This window comes from Scyliorhinus torazame, chromosome 13 (assembly GCF_047496885.1).
Source record: "Scyliorhinus torazame isolate Kashiwa2021f chromosome 13, sScyTor2.1, whole genome shotgun sequence".
NCBI classification, from domain to species: Eukaryota; Metazoa; Chordata; class Chondrichthyes; order Carcharhiniformes; family Scyliorhinidae; genus Scyliorhinus; species Scyliorhinus torazame.
The window spans coordinates 51985687-52008101 of NC_092719.1; the positions used below are offsets into that span (position 1 = coordinate 51985687).

The following is a 22415-nucleotide window of genomic DNA, read 5'->3' on the forward strand; positions in this document are numbered from 1 at the left end:
AACCAAGCTCAACCATTGTGATTCTGATTCGGTGATTTCTGATCATAACCATCACTCCCCACCGCTTTTAATGGAACAGTTGGTAATGATTCTGCTATTGCCATTTACCCCATCTCTAGATCCAACTCTTGTTTCTTCACTTGTCCCATTACTATCCCTCTTTGCCTTACACATCAGCTCTTCTGTCATCTAATTCCTCCAGTCTTCCACCCCACTACAGGTCTTCCCCTTTGTGCATTCCTCCCCTCCTCACATTCCCTGCTTGAATTTGAAGTATTTTGCTGGAAACTTGTTACAACTTTTCCAGTTCTGATAAAAGGTGATTGGCTTGAAATACTCATCTTGATTCTCCCTCCACAGATGCTGCCCGACCTGCTAAGCATTCTCATCATTTTCTGTTTTTATTACTTAAACATTCTAGTTGATATTCAAGCTCCACATGATATTGCAAATTGGCCTGATAACTTCGATATCACATGATATTTAGGTGATAGACAATTTTGCTGGCTTGCTTGATTTTCGTATTTTTCACTCAAATGTCAAATGTTTAGGAAGTGTTCTTTCTTTGTGATTACCATTGACTTGTTTAGAAAGCATAACATCAGATGTTATTCAGCCCATCAAGTCGGAGTCTTCAACAGTCCACATGCAATGTATCCTTTTATTCAGGGCTTTAACCCGGTCTACTTTTGAGAAAAAGTGTGCAATTTTGCTTAATAGCTGGGAGGGTCCAGATAGCCTAGATAGAATGTAACCATTCTGCTAATCTATACAGGAAGGATGTGAATGCTTCAGCAAACCATGACCACAAAATTTGGTCGCTTCTCAAGTCACGTATTTATGCTGCTGCCAGAGACTTGCACCAATGTCTTGATGATAGGTACTTAGCTCAAACGCACCAGGCACTGAGAACAGAAAATGAGGAGATTGGCACAAAACAGAAAAATGATTTTTAAACAAAACAGTGTCTGAAGACCAGATCATATATTTAGAATTTATACAAATTTCTGTCTGGGATCATAAGGAATTCTTTAACTGACAGGAGAAACCATGGTGGAGTCAAGCTTTCTAAAAGTAAAAGTGGCTTCATACATGCTGCCTCAAAACTAGATGTTTTTAGTAGAATGGTCGAAATATTTTAGTCAATAATGAAAGGATGGCCTTGTTGTTCCCTATGTTAGCTTCTGAGGGAAGACTTGCTGTCATTGGGCATCTGATGTGGCTTTCCACCCCCTATAGAGGATCTGTGGTGTGAGTGAGCAAGACAAGTAACAGCATGGTTCGTTATCCAGTCAGATTGAAGATTCCTCACTAAGACATCTAGGTTCTAAACCAAGTAGTACAAAGCAAGATTCTGCCTGATCGGGTTATACCTTTCAGCATTTTAGGTTATTGTCTTTAATCCAAGACTAAAACAACACCACAGACTTTTTTACAAAAGAGAAACATTGCTAAGTGCTCTATTACAAGACTGCCTTGCAGATGTCATAGACAATCACAAATGTAACAAAACATACATACAATTAATATTGAAATATGCATAACAAATGTTTCCAGGTGACAGAACACACTGCTTACTATATACGAATGAGGTTACTGCTGCCACTAAAATAGTGATGACCAGATTACCAGGCTACTTTCATGTCTAGACAAAATGCTAGCAAAAATCTTAACGCATTGATTGGCAAATAGGACTCAACAAGTGGAATGTGGTGAAACAGCATAACTCAACAAGTTCAGCTATCATTGAAAAAGAGAGGGGATGTGTTTTTATCTTCAACATAATAATCTGTTCTAAGTTACCCATTCATGTGGGCTTATTCGCCTGAATATGAAGTGGGCATAAGTATGTGATTTATTCATGTCATAGGACCGGACTTTATCATAAACATTTTGCTGAAAATTAAAAAGAGCCTTTGTTCAAAATAAAAGTGCTGAATTGGTTCTGATTGTGTGAAAGCCATTTTACTCTCTGCTCCAGTTAAACTCAATTTCACTCGGGCTTTAAATCTAATTGCTCTGCGAGTGATTTGCTGCGATTGAGCAGAATCTGAAACATATTTTAGAAAAGCACTAACATAATAAATTAACATAATGTTAACAATGAACTCAAAATTTAGCTTAATAATATTACAAATTTTAGAACTTGGTTTCACTTGTGCCAATTCATTTTCTGATGCACTGATAACCATACCTCTTTTGCTGCTAATAAATAGGATAAGAATGACTGACTACAAAACTGTTATTTTGGATTAAGCACTAAACCATGGAATAATCTAACAAGGCACCCTTTAGGAATCATTCTTCAAACTAGGCAGCAGACAGCTGAATGCACACGGTAAATGTGGCACTAAAATCATTTGCTCTACGAGTTTTAAGATCTGATAGCCTTACCATCCCACTTTGATAGTATTATTTAGCACTGGAGTTAAAACTGTGTGTGTATGTGCATCATATGTATCAATTAAATTAATTCAAGACCAATTGTAAATATTTTTATTAGCTTTTTCAAAATTTAATTCAAGACCAACTATATGTGGCTCTTTTAGCAAAGATGTGAAATACAGACACTGGCTGGATGTAAAGAAAATCCCATTGGGAAAAAATATTTATGCACTTATTCTAGATAGATGGCCTAACTTTAATATGGAATACATAACATTTTGTTTTAAATTTGGGGTGCAGAATCATAGCATATTAGTATCTTCTTCATACAAGACATTGTCTTAATCTGTAATTAAAAAATCAACCTAGTTGCCTTATAACTTCCTCGGAGTGGCAATCAGTGGCGGATTGACACTTTGTGCTGATGTTTTCATAGATTTATTCATAGGATCACTATAGTGCAGAAGGAGGCCATTCAGCCCATCAAGCCTGCACTGACCCTTCAAAAGAGCACCCTACCTAGACTCATTCTCCCACCCTAACCCCGTAACTCCACTTAACCTGCAATTTTTGACATTAAGGGGGCAATTTTAGCATTTTAGCAATCCATCTCACCTGAACATTTTTGGACTGTGGGAGGAAACCGGAACAACCCACAGAAAACCCACAAAGGAAGAACGTGCAAAGTACACACAGTCATTCAAGGCCAGAATCGAACCCGGATCCCTGGCGCTGTGAGGCAGCAGTGCTAACCACCGTGCCACCCTAAGCTAAATTTCTTAAGCGCCTGTCTTGCCAGGCCTTCCCGACTCCGGTCGGGTGAGATTCAAGCAGCACAGCAGGATCCTGGCTCCAGCATCAAAGTCTAAGAGAAGTGGAGCGAATGAGGACCCACCATCTTTTTCACAACACTGTTGCCATAAAGTGGGCAAGTTTAAACGTTCCATTGAAAGAAAACAGGCCAGGGAGAATGTAAGTGTCCAAGTAAGTGAATGGGATGTGGAGTGTTTTGTTACCTGTAGGGCAGGTAATCTGCTACTTAGCTCAGTTACAGTAGAGGCTTTGGAAGAAGGCTCAAAGTCGTCCAGAATGTTTACAGAAGGTTATAGGCGCGGCATCATGTCATTGAGATCTTTGTTGATAATGTTGACCAGTGGCCTATGATCAGTCTCCACTAGAAATGTGGGAAGACCATACATATAGTGGTGGAATTTTGTTATACCCGTGATCAATCCCAGGCACTCTTTCTCTATCTGTGCATACCTGCACTCCGTGGCGGTCATCGCTCGGGAAGCGTAAGCCATTGGGACCCAGTCCGACTGGTCATTCTGTTGAAGTAGCACCGCACCAATTCCATGTTGACTGGCGTCGGTGGAGATCTTTGTGGGTTTTGCCGGGTCAAAGAATGCCAGCGTTGGAGCTGCCATCAATTGGTGCTTCAGATCCACCCACCTGTCTGGGCAGTGTGGAGTCCAGCCAACCTCCGTGTCCTTCCTTATCACTTGTCGTAACGCCGTCGTCCGTGCTGCTTGGTTTGATATGAACTTGCCTAGGAAGTTGATGAATCCAACAAACCTGAGCACCTCTTTCTTGTCACGTGGCCGCTGCATGTTTTGAATTGCCGTGATCTGCTCAGAGAGCTTCACCCCGTGCTCTGATATCGTGTCACCCAGGAAGGTCAGAGATGAATGTGCAAAGGTGTTGGCTTGGTTGAGCTTCAGCCCAAATTGGTGGATTCTATGGAAGACTTGTTTTAAGTGAGCAATGTGGTCTTCCTCTGTCATTGACCATATTATGAGGTCATCAACATATACACGGACGCCTTCAATGCCCTCCGTCCCCTTTTTATACACACCAGTGCTCCCCCTCGTGGTCTTTCCATTACCCATCAGCCCCTTCTGTACATACCCAAGTAAAGATCACTACTTGGAGGAGTTGGACATTGGTAGGGTAGTGGCCGATTCTGGTCAGGGAATGTCCCAAAAAGTGCTCGGGTATTTCAAATAGTTATGCTGAAGTTAGCAGTGCTTTTATTTCATTCAGCGTATCACCGGCAGGACCATCTGAAACTAGGGATTTAATTGCGCAGAGCAGGGCAATTGTCCAGAGGACGTTAGCACTCCTAGGCAATTGCCAGGTAAACCTTTAACTGGGAACGTTTAAGAGCGATTCCCCCCCCCCCTCCCAAATAGGACGCTGGGAGCCAGGAAGTTATGACCCATTGTCTTACATTATTTTGTGTCAACAAACAAACCTAGTTGTCTTAGCCTGAAGTAATTCCAAACATTTGTGATTTTTGACTTAAAAACAAGTCAAACGTGTATTGAGGGAATGCTGCACTGTCAGAAGTGTCAAATTTTGGATGAGACGTTACACTGAGGCCCTGTTTGCCCTTTCAAGTGGACGAAAAAGGTCCATGGCACTATTTCGAAGAGGAGCAGGAGATTCCGATCGGGTGTTCTGGCCAACATCCTTCAATCAACATTACAAAAAGAGGTTATCTGGTCATTGCTGTTTATGGGATATTGGTATGTGCAAACTGGCTGTTGCATTTCCAAATGACAACAGGGACCAGACTTCAAAAGAGTACTTCATTACCTCTGAAGCAATGTGGTAGTGGGAGGCACAGTATAAAAAGGCATTCTTAAAACAATTTTACATTGCACCAATATTAAACAACTTGGCTGGAATTCTTCGGCCGTTGGGATTCTCTCTCCCGTTGGCAGCGCACCCCCATCTGCAGGTTCCCCAGCGGCGTGGGGTGGCTTCAATGGGAAATCCCATTGATGTGCAGCGGAAGTAGAGATCCCACCGCCAACAAACGCGCTGCTGAGAAACACGCTGCTGGGGGACTGGAGAAACATGCCTCTTATCTTTTGTTACACACTATTTAATCTCTACAGAAAGCTTGTAATGTTACCTACTTTTCTGTTACATAGAGAAAACCATTCCGAATGTAGTCAGTGGGTATCTTTTTGTCCCTGTTAATTAGACAGCAACGCCAGCCACTTTCACACACTGGGAAAAAAAGAGTGCATCTTTTAATTGTTTACATTCATGAAAAATTAACTTAATTTCTGTTTGATTATGCATGTTATATATTGCTAATTTTTCTTCCGAAATCCATCTTTACTCACACTTGACAATAGAAAGTCTTCACTGAGGCCATGGCAAAGAATAATGAACTTAATAGACAATTTGTAAAAATTTATCTCTGACAATAACAAATGTTATCTGTGGTCTGCATGCTACTCAGTCTTCTAATTAATACAGAAACAGGAAAATGAAAAAGAAAAATGAAAATCGCTTATTGTCACAAGTAGGCTTCAAATGAAGTTACTGTGAAAAGCCCCTAGTCGCCTCATTCCGGCGATAGAGAGCTATGCATTCAGGAATTGATTCTGGATGGCATGAGATTAAAAAATAAAAAAGGAAGAGGTTACCATGAAGTGAGATAGATGGAAATATAAGAAAGTTGTGCTCCAAACATTTATAAACTTAAATTACTACCTTCCTAGTGCTGATACAAACACGAGTGCCACCTCAAAACATTAGGCTGTTGCACAGCAAGGTGGCCGGAGCTTGAAACTATATGCAGACTCAACCAGCATTTTTGACATTAAATCTCAACGTACCCCATTGTAACATTATGAATTTAATATTCAAAGCAAGCCTCATAAGTGCTATCTATAGGCATAATAGGTATTGCATCCACAAATGAACAATTAACATTGACCTTTCAATTGGAAGACTCTGACAGAGATAGATTTTGTTGTAGCTACCTGGTAAAGGACGTTCATTTTCTGCCAGACTGAAGATCTCACTGAAGCTGCTTTTTTTGGAACTGTGGGAACGTGCACCATCATCCTCCCTGCTATACACAGACATGCTGTTGGCAGTAACATTGGATCTTGACACAACAGTTGGAATCTGTGGAAACATCACATTCAAGGTGGGGGCTGGATCATATGAAACTTTAAACCATGAGGGTTTAAACACATGGCATGAATTAACATTGGCCGGTCAATAGGCTCCACTCTCTTCCCATTTTACTCTTTGGTTTTCTAGAAAATAGGGAAAGATAGTTGCAACTCATTGGATTATTAATGAAAAGTGTTTTTTAAATTAACAAGATTTGCAATACATTTATCTAATTAAATTCTTTCCTTTGGCCTTTCACATTTCTGTGAACTTTTCACCATCAGTTTATCTAGGTTTGCAGGATGTTTTTCAGCATGTTGTCCAGTTCAGTCTGTTGGCCAAATCACCTCGCCAGTGAGTTGTTTTTAACTATTGTATCATTACTACTTCCGTCTCTTTTTTCATTCCTTGTGTATTGAATAATATTAGGATCTGAAGAACTTGCATTCACAAGATTCAGATGAAGATGATCAACTGACTTCGCTGAGCTCATCCATCCAGGAAAGCTCACTAGACTTAGACTGAATTACTATCTGTACGAAATAAAATACGTATTTCCCTAACTGGTTTTTAAACAACATTTGTTGCTCAAGATAATCACAAAATTTGCACGTTTTAAAGTAATTTCTGAAACAATTTGTACTTCTGGAGCAACTTGTTTTCAGAGCAAAGGAGCACATATTCGGAATTCAGGAATGGACCTCGCTGTAAGCAATCTTGATGTGGAGATGCCGGCGTTGGACTGGGGTGAGCACAGTAAGAAGTCTTACAACACCAGGTTAAAGTCCAACAGGTTTGTTTCGATATCACTAGCTTTCGGAGCACTGCTCGTTCCTCAGGTGAATGAAGAGGTATGTTCCAGAAACATATATATAGACAGATTCAAAGATGCCAGACAATGCTTGGAATACGAGCATTAGCAGGTGATTAAATCTTTACAAATCCAGAGATGGGGTAACCCCAGGTTAAAGAGGTGTGAATTGTGTCAAGCCAGGACAGTTGGTAGGATTTCGCAGGCCAGATGGTGGGGGGTGAATGTAATGCGACATGAATCCCAGGTCCCGGTTGAGGCCGCACTCATGTGTGCGGAACTTGGCTATAGGTTTCTGCTCGGCGATTCTGCGTTTTCGGGCTTCCTTAAGGCCGCCTTGGAGAACGCTTACCCGGAGATCAGAGGCTGAATGCCCTTGACTGCTGAAGTGTTCCCCGACTGGAAGGGAACATTCCTGACTGGAAAGTAACATTCCTGCCTGGTGATTGTCGCACGCTGTCCGTTCATTCATTGTCCGGACGGCTTCCCAGTAGAATCCCGGCAGCGTCTGCATGGTCTCGCCAATGTACCACGCTTCGGGACATCCTTTCCAGCAGCGTATGAGGTAGACAACGTTGGCCGAGTTGCATGAGTATGTACCGCGTACCTGGTGTTCTCACGTGTAATGGTGGTATCCATGTCGATGATCCGGCACATCTGGCACAGGAACATTCCTCGTCACAATGGAGGTCTCGGCACTCTACACCAGCATCCCCCATGACGACGGCATTGCTGCAACAGCCTCAGTACTCAACACCGACAACTGCCAATCTCCAGACGCAATTCTGCAACTCATCCGCTTCATTCTGGATCACAACGTCTTCACCTTCGACAACAAGTTCTTCATCCAGACACACGGAACAGCCATGGGAACCAGATTCGCACCCCAATACGCCAACATCTTCATGCACAAGTTTGAACAAGACCTACTCACCGCACAGGACCTTCAACCGACGTTATACACCAGATACATTGATGACATTTTTTTCCTTTGGACCCACGGCGAAGAATCACTGAAACGACTACACGATGACATCAATAAGTTCACACACGAATCCAAACCTGCCTAACGCCTCCCACAAATACTCCCACTCCACTCTGTCAAAGGCCTTCTCCGCGTCCATTGCAGCCACCACTTCCGCATCCCCCCCTCCGAGGGCATTATGATAATATTCAGGAGCCTCCTCACATTCGTGTTCAGCTGCCTGCCCTTAACGAAACCCATCTGGTCCTCCCCAATCACTCCTGGGACACAGTTCTCTATTCTGGTGGCCAGAATTTTTGCCAACAGTTTGGCGTCTACATTCAGGAGCGATATCGGCCTGTAGGACCCACACTGAAGCGGGTCCTTCTCCTTCTTCAAGATAAGCAAAATCAATGCCTGCGACATCGTCGGAGGGAGGGTCCCTCTCTCCTTTGCCTCATTGAAGGTCCTTAGCAGGAGCGGGCTCAGTAGCTCCGAGAACGTCTTATAAAATTCTACCGGGAAGCCGTCCGGACCTGGGGCCTTGCCCGACTGCATGCTTGCCAGCCCTCTGACTACCTTCTCCAACTCAATTGGGGCCCCCAATCCCTCCACCCGCTCCACTTCCACCCTCGGGAATGTCAACCGGTCTATAAACTGCCTCATCCCTTCCCCCTCCCCAGGGGGTTCCGACTAGTATAACTTCCCGTAGAACGCCCTGAAGACTTCATTGACCCTCTCTGGGCTCAGCACCATGTTGCCTTCCTTATCCCGCACTCCCCCAATCTCTCTAGCTGCCTCCCTCTTGCACAGTTGGTGTGCCAGCATCCTACTCACCTTCTCCCCATACTTGTAAACTGCCCCTTTCACTTTCCTGAAGTGCGCCTCCGCCTTCCCCGTGGTCAGCAAGTCGAACGCCGCCTGACGTTTCCGACGTTCGTTCAGCAGCCCCCCCCCCCCCCACTCTGGGGCCGCCGTGCATCTCCTGTTTACCCGGAGTATACCTCCTACCAGCCTCTCCCTCTCCGCCCTCTCCTTCTTCTCTCTGTGGGACCTGATGGAGATTACCTTTCCCCTCACGACCGCCTTCAAAGCCTCCCACACCACTGCCACCATTACCTCCCCTGTGACATTCGCTCCCACATAGTTCTCAATGCTCCTCCCTATCCGCTCACACACCTCCTCATCCGCCAGCAGCCCCATATCCAGTCTCCAGAGAGGGCGCTGACCCCGCTCTGCCCCCAGCCGCAGGTCCACCCAGTGCGGGGCATGGTCCGAGACCGCAATGGCCAAGTATTGAACCCCCTCCATCCTCGGGATCAGCGCCCTACCCAACACAAAGAAGTCTATCCGCGAATAGACTTTATGGACGTGGGAGAAAAAGGAGAACTCCTTCGCCCTTGGCCGTGCAAACCTCCACAGGTCCACACCCCCCATCTGGCCCATGAACTCCCACAGGGCCCTGGCCGCCGCCGGCCTCTTTCCCGACCTGGACTTGGAACGGTCCAAAATCGGGTCCAAGACCGTACTAAAGCCCCCTCCCATAATCAGGTTACTTAACTCCAAGTCCTGGATCCTACCCAACACACGCCTCATGAAGTCTGCATCGTCCCAGTTTGGGGCATACACATTCACTAGCACCACCCAGGCCCCCTGCAGATTGCCACTCACCATTATGTACCTGCCCCCCTTGTCTGCCACGATACTCCCCGCCTCAAATGCCACTCACCAATTACTCACCAAAATTGCCACCCCTCGGTCTTTGAGTCTAACCCCGAGTGAAACACCTGTCCCACCCATCCTTTCCTTAGCCTCGTCTGGTCCGCGGGCTTTAAGTGCGTCTCTTGCAACATGGCCACGTCCACCTCCAAAACCTTTAAATGCGAGAACACGCGGGACCGCTTGACCAGCCCATTCAGGCCCCTCACGTGATCAGCCTGGTCGGGGGGTTGGCCCCGCCCCCCCCCACCCTGTCGACTAACCATCTCCCTTTTTCGGCCAGCCACCTGCCCCCGCCCCCCGATTCCAGCCCTCCCCTCCAGTCAGCACAGCAGCACCCCTCCCCCCACCCCCCTGCCAAGCATCCGCTTAGCTCTGGTTTCCCCCCCCCCCCCCACTATACTTCCGTGAGTCAGCACACCCATGCTGACCCCGGCCGCTCCCGCCCCTATATGCCGACCCTAAACATGTTGCCTCCTTCGGGCCACCCAACCACCCCCCCCCCCCCCCCACCCCTCCCTCCCCCACAGGGTAGAGGGGCAAGCGCCAACCGGGACCTTCCCGTGCAGCAATCTTCTTTCAAACGGACAGTGTGTTTTGGAGTGTCAAACTCATCTGGGCTCTTTCAGTTTGTTGCAATTTTTTACCCCTCTGGATGCATCTTGAAAAGAACTTTACTAAACACAAATCAGTTCTTTCAAACATAATCAATGTGTGTGTCCTCAGCAGGACAGGGAGAAAATTATTGGTGGGTGATAGAGAAACAAAAAGGGGCCTGGTGACCAGGGGACAATAACCAAACCTTGCATTTGATGGTTCAGAACCGCTGACAAAGTAATTGAAATACATGAGCCACTGGAGGGTGCTACACCATTTATTGCAGGAGCTTCAGATGAATCCAAGAACAGCAGCAGTGTAACACCCCCCTCTGAATCCAAGCTCAATTAAAACTCTTGGCAAGCTTGGCCCCTACAACAACCCCAGAGTCATGCAGCTGTCTCAGGTTGATTCAGACCTTGTGCAACATCAACACCCACACACACCCACACACACCCCCACCCACACACGAGTTCAGACTTTGGGTGCACATCACTGAAACAAATATCCTCATATCCTTTTCACCACCCTACCACCATAACCTCCGCCTAAAAGGAATTTGCCTATGGTCCAAGCTCATGCAAATGAACAATAATTAAAAACTGATCAAAATATTAAAAGCATTAGGGGCACCACCCAGGTGCCCACACCCTACGCCTTTTTGTAAAAAAAAAAAAACCCTTTCTCACTCTGCGTATATTGGTATCAATAAACACATTTTTAAAAAAGGAATTTCTCTGCTACATTCCCAAAGCTACAGTATTCCAGATGGACTTTAAAACAAGAGAGGGTGTAGGAGCTGGTAGTGGTCGGCACAGTAGCACAGTGGTTAGCACAGTTGCTTCACAGTTCCAGGGTCCCAGGTTCGATTCCCGGCTTGGGTCACGGTCTGTGCGGAGTCTGCACGTTCTCCCCGTGTGTGTGTGGGTTTCCTCTGGGTGCTCCGGTTTCCTCCCATAGTCCAAAGATGTGCAGGTTAGGTGAATTGGCCATGCTAAATTGCCCTTGGTGTCCAAAAAAGGTTAGGTGGGGTTACTGGGTTACAGGAATAGGGTGGAGGTGTGGGCTTGGGTAGGGTGCTCTTTCCAAGGACCGATGCAGACTCAATGGGCCGAATGGCCTCCTTCTGCACTGTAAGTTCTATGACTCTATGATGAACTATGTAGGAGGCATCAATGCAGAAAGTTCCTGTCATATACAGAACCGAAGCACACTTTTAAGCAGGTGTAATTACTATTATTTTCTTCCCTGCCCCTCTAATGCTGCTGAGGGAATTATTGGCAGATGCACCAGAGAACACAGATACAAGGTAATTGGCAAAAGAACCAAACGGTAGTAGATTTGCAGACCTAGCAAACATTTAATCTGCAATTCTGCTGGATAACGGGTTGAAATAGAGAAGCATAAATCCTGCAATACCCTGTACCGGTGGCAAGGCACAAAGACTGAAAGTCTCCAAAAGCAGTCTCGGTGACACAAGAATACAAAGAGATAGGAGCAGGAAAAGACTAAACGCCCGTGAACCTGCTCCACCATTCAATAAGATCCTGGGCTTCAACTCCACTTTCCTGTCTGCTCCCCATATCCCGCAATTCCCGGTGACCAAAAATCTGTTTATTTCAGCCTTAAATATATTCAGTAAAGGAACATTCGCAACGCTCTGGGGTAATTCCAAAGATAAATTTTAGAACGTCTTTTGGAAATCCAGGTATACTACATCTACTGGTTCCCTTTATCCACTTACTAGCTACACCTTCACAGACTCTCATAAATTTGTCAAACACAATTCCATTTTGTGAAACCATGTTGACTTTGTCTGTTCATACTATAATTTTCCAGGTACATTGATAAGATTTCTTTAGTAATACATTCCAGCACTTTCCAGAAGACTGATGTAAGGCTAGTTGACCTGTAGGTTCCCGTTTTCCCTTTCCCACTTTCTTGAATAGCCCTGTTAAATTTGCTACATGGCCTTTTAGTAGGTTCTCCCCCTCGATGGATAGATCCTGGCAAACTATGCATTTTAAACACTGAACCACCTTCAAGAAAAAATACAATCCAGTAATACTGGACACGATTTGGACTTGCTCAAGTGAGTTCAGTTCCCAAATATCCTTAAGTTGGCAAAGAAAATCTTTGTTTTGATCCAACCATGTGTGCGAACAAACATTTTGTCTGCTGAATTGCAATAAATCTTGCGATTAATCCTAATTAATTGACCGTTATCGCAGCTCCTCATTCCACAACAAGAATGACCACCGGCCTTTGATGTCATTGTGGAGGGATAACCAACTATATTGTTCAGCTTAAGCCAAGAGGGCACAAAATAAGGGGTATATTTGGATTCATTATTGCAAAGTGAAGGTTTTATGTTTATTTGTACTAAAATGTATCCTTATTTAAATTGTTTGATTTTCAAACATTTCCATACCCACCATGGTCCTCCAGCTGAAATGTTTCCGAATCCCTGAATTAGCTGTTTCACCTAATATGCTTCCAAACCACGACCCTTCTTCAGCTCATCCAAAATTCTGCTGCTCATATTCCATCATAACCTATACTGATTCACTCATTCATCACCTCTGTGTTGTTGCACTACATTCGTTAGTAGATCACCAATACCACACATTTAAAATGCTCATCCGTGGTCGAATCCCTTCATGGTGTCATCTCCCTCTGTCTCTGCAGCCATGTCCAGTCCTGAAAACCTCTAAACTCTGCATTCTTCCAACTCTGTTCTCAGTTGCATTCCAAAAACCTTTCAGCCCATCAGCTGTCTAGGTCCTGAGCTCTGGTATTCACTCCTTAAACCTCTCCGCTTGCCTTCTCTTCCTTGCCACATGCTTTTCTGGTGAATAAGGACTTGCATTCTTAAAAGAAAAGGGGGGGAGAATTGTTGCATAGGACTTGTTAGTATATTCCATATATTCCTTTGTGAAGATGAGGTAAATGAAGTGGGAAGACTATATTATAGCAGGGTATAACAGTACAAAGATTAAGTAATAAAAGACTTAAAAGATATTACACTTAAAAGATAGTGCTGGGTCCTCCATATAGCGACATAGATGACTATGTGGAGGGTAGGATCAGTAAGTTTGCTGATGACACAAAGATTTACCGGGTGGTTAACAGTGAGGCTGTGCGTCTTGGGTTACAGGAAGATCTGGATGGGATGGTCAAATGGGCAGAAAAGTGGCAGATAGAATTTAACTGAGCTGAAAATTGTGAGGTGATACACTTTGGAGGGAATAATGTGAAAAAGAAGCAGTCAATGAATGGCCTGACACTGGGAAGTTCTGAGAAACAAAGGGACCTTGGAGTGTTTGTCCATAGATCTCTGAAGGCAAAAGGGCAGGTTAAAAGGGTCGCGAAAAAGGCATATAGGACACTTGCTTTATCAATCGAGGCATAGATTACAAAAGCAGGGAGAACATGTTGGAGTTGTATAGAACATTGGGGAGGCCACAGCTGGAGTACTGTGTGCAATTCTGCTCACCACATTATAGGAAGGATGTGATTGCACTGGAGTGGGTGCAGAGGTAATTCAGCAGGATGTAGTCTGGGTTGGAACATTCAAGTTATGAAGAGAGATTGGGTAGGCTTGGGTTGTTTTCGCTGGAACAAAGCAGACTGGGGGGGGGGGGGGCGCGACCTGATTGAAGTGTAAGATTATGAGGGGCATGGACAGGGTGCAGCTATTCCCATTAGTTGAAGTATCAATCACGAGGGGACACAAGTTCAAGGTGAGGGCAGAAGATTTAAGCGGAATTTGAGGAAATTTTTTTGACAGTCTGGAATGCACTGCCTGGGAGGATGGTAGAGGCGGATTGCCACATATCCTTTTAAAAAGTACCTGGATGAGCACTTGGCACGTCATAACATTCCAAGGCTATGCCAATTGCTGGCAAATGGGATTAGGTAGACAGGTCAGGTGTTTTTCATGTGTCGGTGCAGATTCGATGGCCCAAAGGACACCTTCTGCACTGTATTATTCTGTATTACACTGAGATAGCATTCCATAGAAAATTAACTGCAAAAATTATTTTCAACAGATTTAAGACTCAATAACAGAACTTTACAAATGCTCTCATTCAGTCAGCCAACACTAAAACTACAACCGATGGGTGGCACGGCGGTGCAGTGGTCAGCACTGCTGCCTCACGGTGCTGAGGACCCGGGTTTGATCCTGGCCCCTGGTCACTGTCCATGTGGAGTTTGCACAATCTCCCAGTGTTTGCGTGGGTCTCACCCCCACAGCACAAAGGTGTGCAGGCTAGGTGAATTGGCTTGCTAAATTTCCCCTTAATTGGAATTTTTTTTAATTTTTTTAAAACTACAACTTATTAACAAACATTATTTCCAATCCTAAAGATAATTTTATGCTTCAATTTTTCACTTTTTTTTAATGTACAGCTTCCAAAAGTAGATTTGATACATTGTAGAAATCTGTTAAGACATGTTTTATAAAACTGAGAAACTAATCATTTGATCACTGAATGCTGTGTAAAGAATCAATCCTATGCGTTCTTTACAATATACTTTAGGTAGATCATGACATAGAGTCATAGAATCCCTACAGAGGCCATTCGGCCCATCAAGTCTGCACTGATCCTTCGAATGAGCACTCAGCCCATTTACGAGTGTCCACCATGCCATATCCCCGTAATCGTTTAACCTAACCTCCGCATCCCTGGACACTAAGGGACAATTTTAGCATGGCCAATCCAACTAACACACACATCTCTGGACTGTGGGGGAAAATTGGAGCACTTGGAGGAAACCCACGCAGAATCGGGGAGAATTCCACACACTCACTCGAGGCCAGAATTGAACCCAGGCCCCTGGCACTGTGAGGCAGCAATGCTAACAACTGTGTCACCGTGTTGCCCAACATGTTAACCTTTAACATGCAGCTCTCATTACAAAATGATAATACAGCATCAACACTAAAACAGAACAAGATGCAAAAGATTCAGTAGTTATGGTTCAAGGTAAAGCATTGTGATCTTTACTTTAAACTATACAGTTATAATTCAAATGGATAGAAATTCACCTTGGACAAATCAGTAATAAACAACTAGCTGATATGATTCTCCAGGTGCATAGTATACTGTGTTTAAAGGGTAAAAGATTAAAAGCTACATAATTGCAATCTCAAAAATAACATGGAATTTACCTACCACATTAAAATGTTTGAGATGATTTCAGCTTAATAATTGTTTTTAGAATCTAAATTTCAAAACACCTTTCATTGTCCTGACACTTTCCACGTAAAGCAAATTACTAAGCTATTTAATGGCACTAAAACGAACAAGACAATACATAACAACAGTTTTCAACTAGATCACACTTCACTCAATAGCTACTTTATAAATACGGACAATTTTATAAGTACATATACTTAAAATTTTTAGAGACTTAAGCCCTACCTTTTCAAACCCTGACAGCTAGCAGGAAAAGAAACAATAAAACATATGTAACAGAGACAACAAATTATATCGCGGCTACTCTACAAGGTGCGAAATGTAAACAATTAATTTTCTGAATTATATCTAACCCAGCACTTTCTCATTCACTCTCGCATACCAAAACACACACACACACAATATAAATTATATTATATCACAAACTAAATTGGAAACTCGTTAATCAATGGCTGAACCAACATCCAATGGTTGCTTCCAATCAAGAAAAAATAATTAGATTTTTCTTCTGTTGTACATGTTGGCTTTTAAATACTAATACTAAAATGCTTTTGGTGTAGTTGGTTCTGTAGAGATTGCAATGAAGGATTAACATAGTTTGTAACTACACTGTACTTTCAGTGTTCATAACTTTGTTACAAGACATTTCTGAATGTGATCAGTCAACTAGCATGTTAAAAAACAAAATATTATGTTAACTGTCTGAGTTCTAGCCACTAACCAGGACCTGGGGCTAGTTTTTGCAAACAAAAAAAACCCAACAGCAGATCTTTTAACGGAAAGTACCTACCCGCCTCATCAGTACAGCATTTGATCTTTCTTTCAACTGGGGATCTGTGGGTAAATTCTTCCATACAATGTAAGGAGTATCATACTTTTCTCGAAGCCTTGGGCATCGTTTGAAGATGAAGTCAATGATGAAAAACTTTACTCCTGCATAAAGTCCTGAAACAGAAAAATGCAATCCACTAGTTTCAAAAAATGAAGATCTCTTCTTAATTATATCTAAGGATATAATCTTGTACAAAAAGTCAAACTATGAAATGCAGTATTGTGTACATGCATGCAAATTTCTCACACATCCTTTCCCTTAAGTGTCGTTACCTCAAGGAACTTTGGCTCAGAATCAGAGCTGCGGATACTGGCACATCATTGAGGGAGAATGTTATCTGAACACTTTGCTCCAGGAGGCAGTCACGCCCCTTTGGTTAGTCTTCTGTTTTGATTAGTCAGATTCCTACAGCACACAAAATGCCCTTCGGCCTAGTCAGCGACAGGAGGGTTGACTGCAGGCGAGTCTGGGAAGGGGATCAGGAAGGTGCAAGTGGAGCAACCTCAACCTTTGCAAATGGGCAACAGGTGTGAGGTGTTTGCACCTGTACAGACAAGAGTGAGGACTGCAAGGTGGATGAGCAAACTGCCTATGGCACAGGAAGCCATTCAAGTGGGGGAGCTAACCGGGCTGCAGTGGTAGTAGGGGACAGTATATTGAGGGGAATAGACACAGTGTACTGGAGCTGAGAGCGAAAATCCAGAAGACGGTGTTATCTGCCCAGTGTCAGGGTTTGGGACATCTCCGGGCTGGAGAGGAACCTGCAACAGTAGGGGGAGGATCCAGTGGTCAGGGTCCTTGTAGGTATCAATGACATAGGTAGAGCTATGAAGGAGGTTCTACTTGGAGAGCATGAACAGCTAAATCAAAAAGCAGAACCTCAAATGTAATCATCACTAGATAATTACCTGAGCCATGGGCAACTTGACATAGGGTAAGAAAGATTAGAGAGTTAAATGCATGGCTTCAAGATTCGCGTGGGAGAAATGTGTTTCAATTCCTGGGGCACTGGCATCAATATTGAGGAAAGTGGGAACTGTACCGTTGGAACAGTTTTCATCTCAATTGTTCTGGGACCAGTGTTCTGGTGAGTCATACACCTAGGGCAGTAGAGAGGGCTTTAAACTAAGAGGGCTTTAAACTAACTAGTGGGGGTGAGGGAAGTTGTGATAAACTAAACAGGGGAGGTAAGAGAGGGTGGGATAGCAATAAGGGAAATGGTCATCAGAGTGTGGCAGAGGGCAGCACGGTGGTGCAGTGGTTATCATTGCTGCCTCATGGCGCCGAGGTCCCAGGTTCGATACCAGCTCTGGGTCACTGTCCGTGTGGAGTTTGCACATTCTCCCTGTGTTTGCATGGGTTTCGCCCCCACAACCCAAATATGTGCAGGGTAGGTGGATTGGCCACGTTAAATTGCCCCTTAATTGGAAAAAAAGAATTGGGTACTCTAATTTTATTTTTTTTAAATCAGAGTGTGGCAGGAAGGAACAGAACATACAAACATAACAGTGCGTCAGCAGTTAAGACTAGAGATCGTGAAAATAATGAGACAGAATTAAAGGCACTCCATCTGGATTTATGCAGCATTCGTAACTAAGTAGATGGATTGACAATATAAATAGTGGCAAACAGGCATGATCTAATTGCCCTTACAGAGACATGGCTGCAGAGTGACCAATACGGTGAACTGAAAGTTCAAGGGTATTCAGCATTTAGGAAAGATAGGCAAAAAGGAAAAGGAGGTGGGGTTCCACTGTTAATAAAGGATGGAATCAGTACATTAGTGAGAGTGGATCTTCAATCAAGATGTAGAATTAGTTTGGGTGGAGCTAAGAATAAGCATGGGGAAGAAAGCTTTGGTAGGATTTGTTTACAGGCCATCAAATAGTATTGGTAGTGTAGGTCATGGTCTCAATCAGATTAGAGGTGCATGTAACAAGAGTAGTGAAGGAGCCATGGAGGGCTTCAATCTACATAAAGACTGGATAAACCTAATTAGCACTAATGCGGAGGAGGAAAAATTCCTGGAATGTCGCGGGATAGTTATTTTTACATTACGTCAAGGAATCCACTAGAGAATGGGCTATTTTAGATCAAATATTGTGCAATGAGAATTGGTTAATCAGTAAGGAGTTTTTAGGGAAGAGCGATCATAATGTGATGTAATTTTAAAAGAAGCTTGAAAGTTCTGTAGTTTAATCCGAAACTAGGGTCTTAAAAGGAAACCACGAAAGTACAAACTACATTTAAAGGTATGATGGTAAACAGGCAATGGCCAGTGTTTAAAGAATTAATACATGGTTTGCAACAAATTTACATTCTTTTAAGGCACAAAAAGCCAGTGGGAAAAGTGATCTAACCACGGCTAACAAGAGAAGTTAAAGAGTCTATAAAATCAAAGGAGGAGGCATAAAAATGTTTTCCAAAAAAGTAGAAAGCCTGAGGATTGGGAGCATTTTAAATTTGAAGGAGAACCAAGAAATTAATAAATTAGGAGAAAATAGAATATGAAAGTAAACTAGCGAAGAATATAAAAACGGACTGTAAAAGCTTTATCGGCATGCAAAAGACAAATGTGAGCCCATTACGGCTCGAGAATGGAGAATTTATAATGGGTAATAAGGACATGGCAGAGAAGCTAAATAAATACTTTGTGTCCGTCTTCACAGAGGAAAATTAAAAAAAACCTCCCTGAAATATTTGGAGCCAAGGGACGAGCAAGATTGAAGGCCTGAAAGAATGGAGTATGAGTAAAAAAAGTAGTTCTGTAAAAATTAATGGGACTACATCTACATGTTAAAAGAGGTGGCTTTAGAGATAGCGGATGCATTGGTAATCATTTTATAAGCTCTATAGATTCTGGAATAATGCCTGCAGATTGGAAGGTGGCAAATGTAACCCTACTCTTTAAAGAGGGAGAAAGAAAACAGGGAATTACAGACCTGTTAGCCTGACATTAATAATAGGGAAAATGCTGGAATCTATTATACAGGATTTGATAATTTGGCACGTCAAAGATAATGGTGAAATTTGGCAGTCAACATAGATTTATGAAAAGGAAAAATTGTTTGGCAATCTGTTGGGAGTTTTTTCAGGATGTTACTAGCAGAATAGTTAAGGGAGAAGTGGATGTGGTGCATTTGGATTTTTAAAAGGCTTTTGATAAGGTGCCACACAAGTAGTGAGTAAATCAAATTAGAACTCACAGGATTAGAAGTAATATAGTGACACGGATTGAGGCGTGATTAATGGAGGAAAGGAAGAATAGGGAAATGCGGATCATTCTCAGCTTGGCAGACTGTGACGAGTGGAGTGTCACAAGGATCAGTGCTTGAGTTCAGCTATTCACAATCTATATCAATGATTTGGATGTGGGGACCAAATGTAATGTTTCCAAGTTTTCTGAAGTCACAAAGCTTGGTGGGAAGGGGAGTTATGAAAAGAACGCAAAGAGACTTCAAGGGGATTTAGACAGGTGAATTAAGCTGCAATGGGCTCATATTTGTCTTTTACATACCTATAGAAACTTTTACAGTCTTAGTTTTTATATTCTTTGCTAGTTTACTTTCATTTTCTATTTTCTCTTTCTTTTCTCGTGTGAATCGCGAACCCGCCACCGTTTCTCATTAGAATCAATTGTGTTCCATGTGGCGCCGGTGCTCGCCCCTTAACAGTAGCCGAATCGGTCCAGATGCGGCGCCAGTTTTACTGTTGTGAAAGTCCACAAATTCTGCATTGGCGTCAACACTTAGTCTCACAAATGGAGAATCCAGCCAAATATATCGGAAATTCCTACATTCACCACAATCGCTTTAGCTCCAAGAACTATATCGAACTCCATCTTGAAAACGTACAATGTTTTGGCTTCAACTGCTTTCTGCGGTAGCAAATTCCACAGGCTCACCACACTCTGGGTGAAGAAATTTCTCCTCATCTCAGACTTAAATGGTTTACCCCGTATCCTTCGACTATGACCCCTGGTTCTGGACATCCCCACCATCAGGAACATCCTTCCTGTATCTACCCTGTTTAGTCATGTTAGAATTTTGTGGGTTTCTATGAAAACCCTCTCATTCTTCTGAACTTCAGCGAATATAATCCTAACCGGCTCAATCTCTCCTCATGTCAGTCCTGCCATCCTAAGAATCAGTCTGGTAAACCTTCACTGCGCTCCTTCTACAGCAAGAGCATCCTTCCTCAGATAAGGAGACCAAAACTATATACAATATTCCAGGTGTGGCCTCACCAAAGCCCTCTATAATTGCAGCAAGGCATCCCTGATCCTGTACTCAAATCTTCTCACTATGAAGACCAACATATCATTTGCTTTCTTCACTGCCTTCTGCACCTGCAGGCTTACCTTCAGCGACTGGTTTGCAAGGACACCCAGGTCTTGTTGCACATTGCCCTCTCTTAATTTATAGCCATTCAGATAATAATCTGCCATCCTGTTTTTGATACCAAAGTGGATAATCTCACATTTATCCACATTATACTGCATCTGCCATGCTTTTGCCCAGTCACTCAACTTGACCGTATCACACTGAAGCATCTCTGCATCCTCCTCACAGCTCACCTTCCCACCCAGCTTTGTGTCATCTGAAAATTTGGAGATATTACATTTAGTTCCCTCATCTAAATCATTAATATATTTTGTGAATATCTGAGGTCTAGCATCAATCCCTGCGGTACCTCACTTGTCACTGCCTGCCATTCGGAAAAAGACCAGTTTATTCTTACTCTTTATTCCCCGTCTACCAACCAGTTTTCCAACCATCTCAATATACTACCCCCAACCCCATGCGTTTTAATTTTACACGCTAATCTCTTACGTTGGACTTTCTCAAAAGCCTTCTGAAAATCCAAATAACCCACTTCCTTAAGAACGCTAGGATCAGGGCAGCATGGTGGTACAGTGGTTAGCACTGCAGTCTCACGGCGCCGAGGTCCCAGGTTCGATTCCGGCTCTGGGCCACTGCCCAAGTGGAGTTTGCACATTCTCCCAGTGTTTGTGTGGGTTTCGCTCCACAACACAAAGATATGCAGGGTAGGTAGATTGGACATGCTAAATTGCCCATTAATTGGAAAGAATGAATTGGGTACTCTAAATTTAAATAAAAAGAACTCTAGGATGTTGATTATCGGCCTTCAATTTCCCCAACACCACTTCTTCATTAATACCGATTTCCTTCAGTTCCTCCCTCTTTCTAAATCCTGTGTTCTTCAATATCGTATTCTTGTTCACGAGTCACTGAAAGCTAACATGCAGGTGCAGCAAGCAATTAGGAAGGTAAATGATATGTTAGCCTTTATTACAAGGGGATCGGAGTACAGGAGAACGGAATTCTTGATGCAGTTTTAGAGTCTTGCGAAGACCACACCTGGAATATTGTTTGCAGTTTTGGTCTCCTTACCCAAGGGAGGTAATACCGGCCATAGATGTAGTGCAACAGGTTCACCAGACTAATCCCAAGGATGGCGGGATTGTCCAACGAGGAAAGATTGAGGAGATTGGACCTATATTCTTTAGGAGTTTAGAAGGATAGTGATCTCATTGAAGTGCACAAAATTCTTACAGGGCCTGACAAGGCAGATGTAGGATGGGTGTTTTCCCTGGTTGCAGGGCAGGCGGGTTCTTAATTTATTTTAATTAATTTCCAGCTACAATTATAGTTTTTGACAACTGAAGGATGGAGCTTCTTAAATGAATGGGTCCCTTTGCCCATGTCAATTTTGTCCCATTTTTTCTCAAACACAATGATGCATTAATAGGCTACATTTGCACAAGTAGCAGTTGCTCTCTGGTATGTTGGCAGAGTAACCATTATTCATAAGAGAGCCTAGACAGTTTGGAAAGTAATTCAACCTAGAGTGCCTCACTCCAAAGACAATTATGCTGTTCCCATATAATCAATCTAATCAGCAAGATGCATTTTGTGGTCAGGTCTAATTTGACACTTTTATAACACACTGAAGTCTGCA

General features: G+C 43.3%; 1 protein-coding gene across 9 annotated transcripts in view; it reads right to left on the reverse strand.

Annotated features, from left to right (window-relative positions):
* LOC140388010 (GRAM domain-containing protein 4-like) overlaps nt 1-22415 on the reverse strand; it is a 286335-nt gene that overhangs the window by 23339 nt on the left and 240581 nt on the right. For 8 of the 9 annotated variants that reach the window (XM_072471476.1, XM_072471468.1, XM_072471471.1 and 5 more), the window contains 4 exons: nt 16392-16546; nt 15827-15844; nt 6168-6315; nt 5310-5403 (listed from right to left, as the gene is read on the reverse strand). In XM_072471476.1, the coding sequence (XP_072327577.1) occupies nt 5310-5403; nt 6168-6315; nt 15827-15844; nt 16392-16546 (415 nt within the window). The remainder of the gene's footprint in view (nt 1-5309; nt 5404-6167; nt 6316-15826; nt 15845-16391; nt 16547-22415) is intronic. The other variant, XM_072471469.1, reaches the window with a different exon arrangement.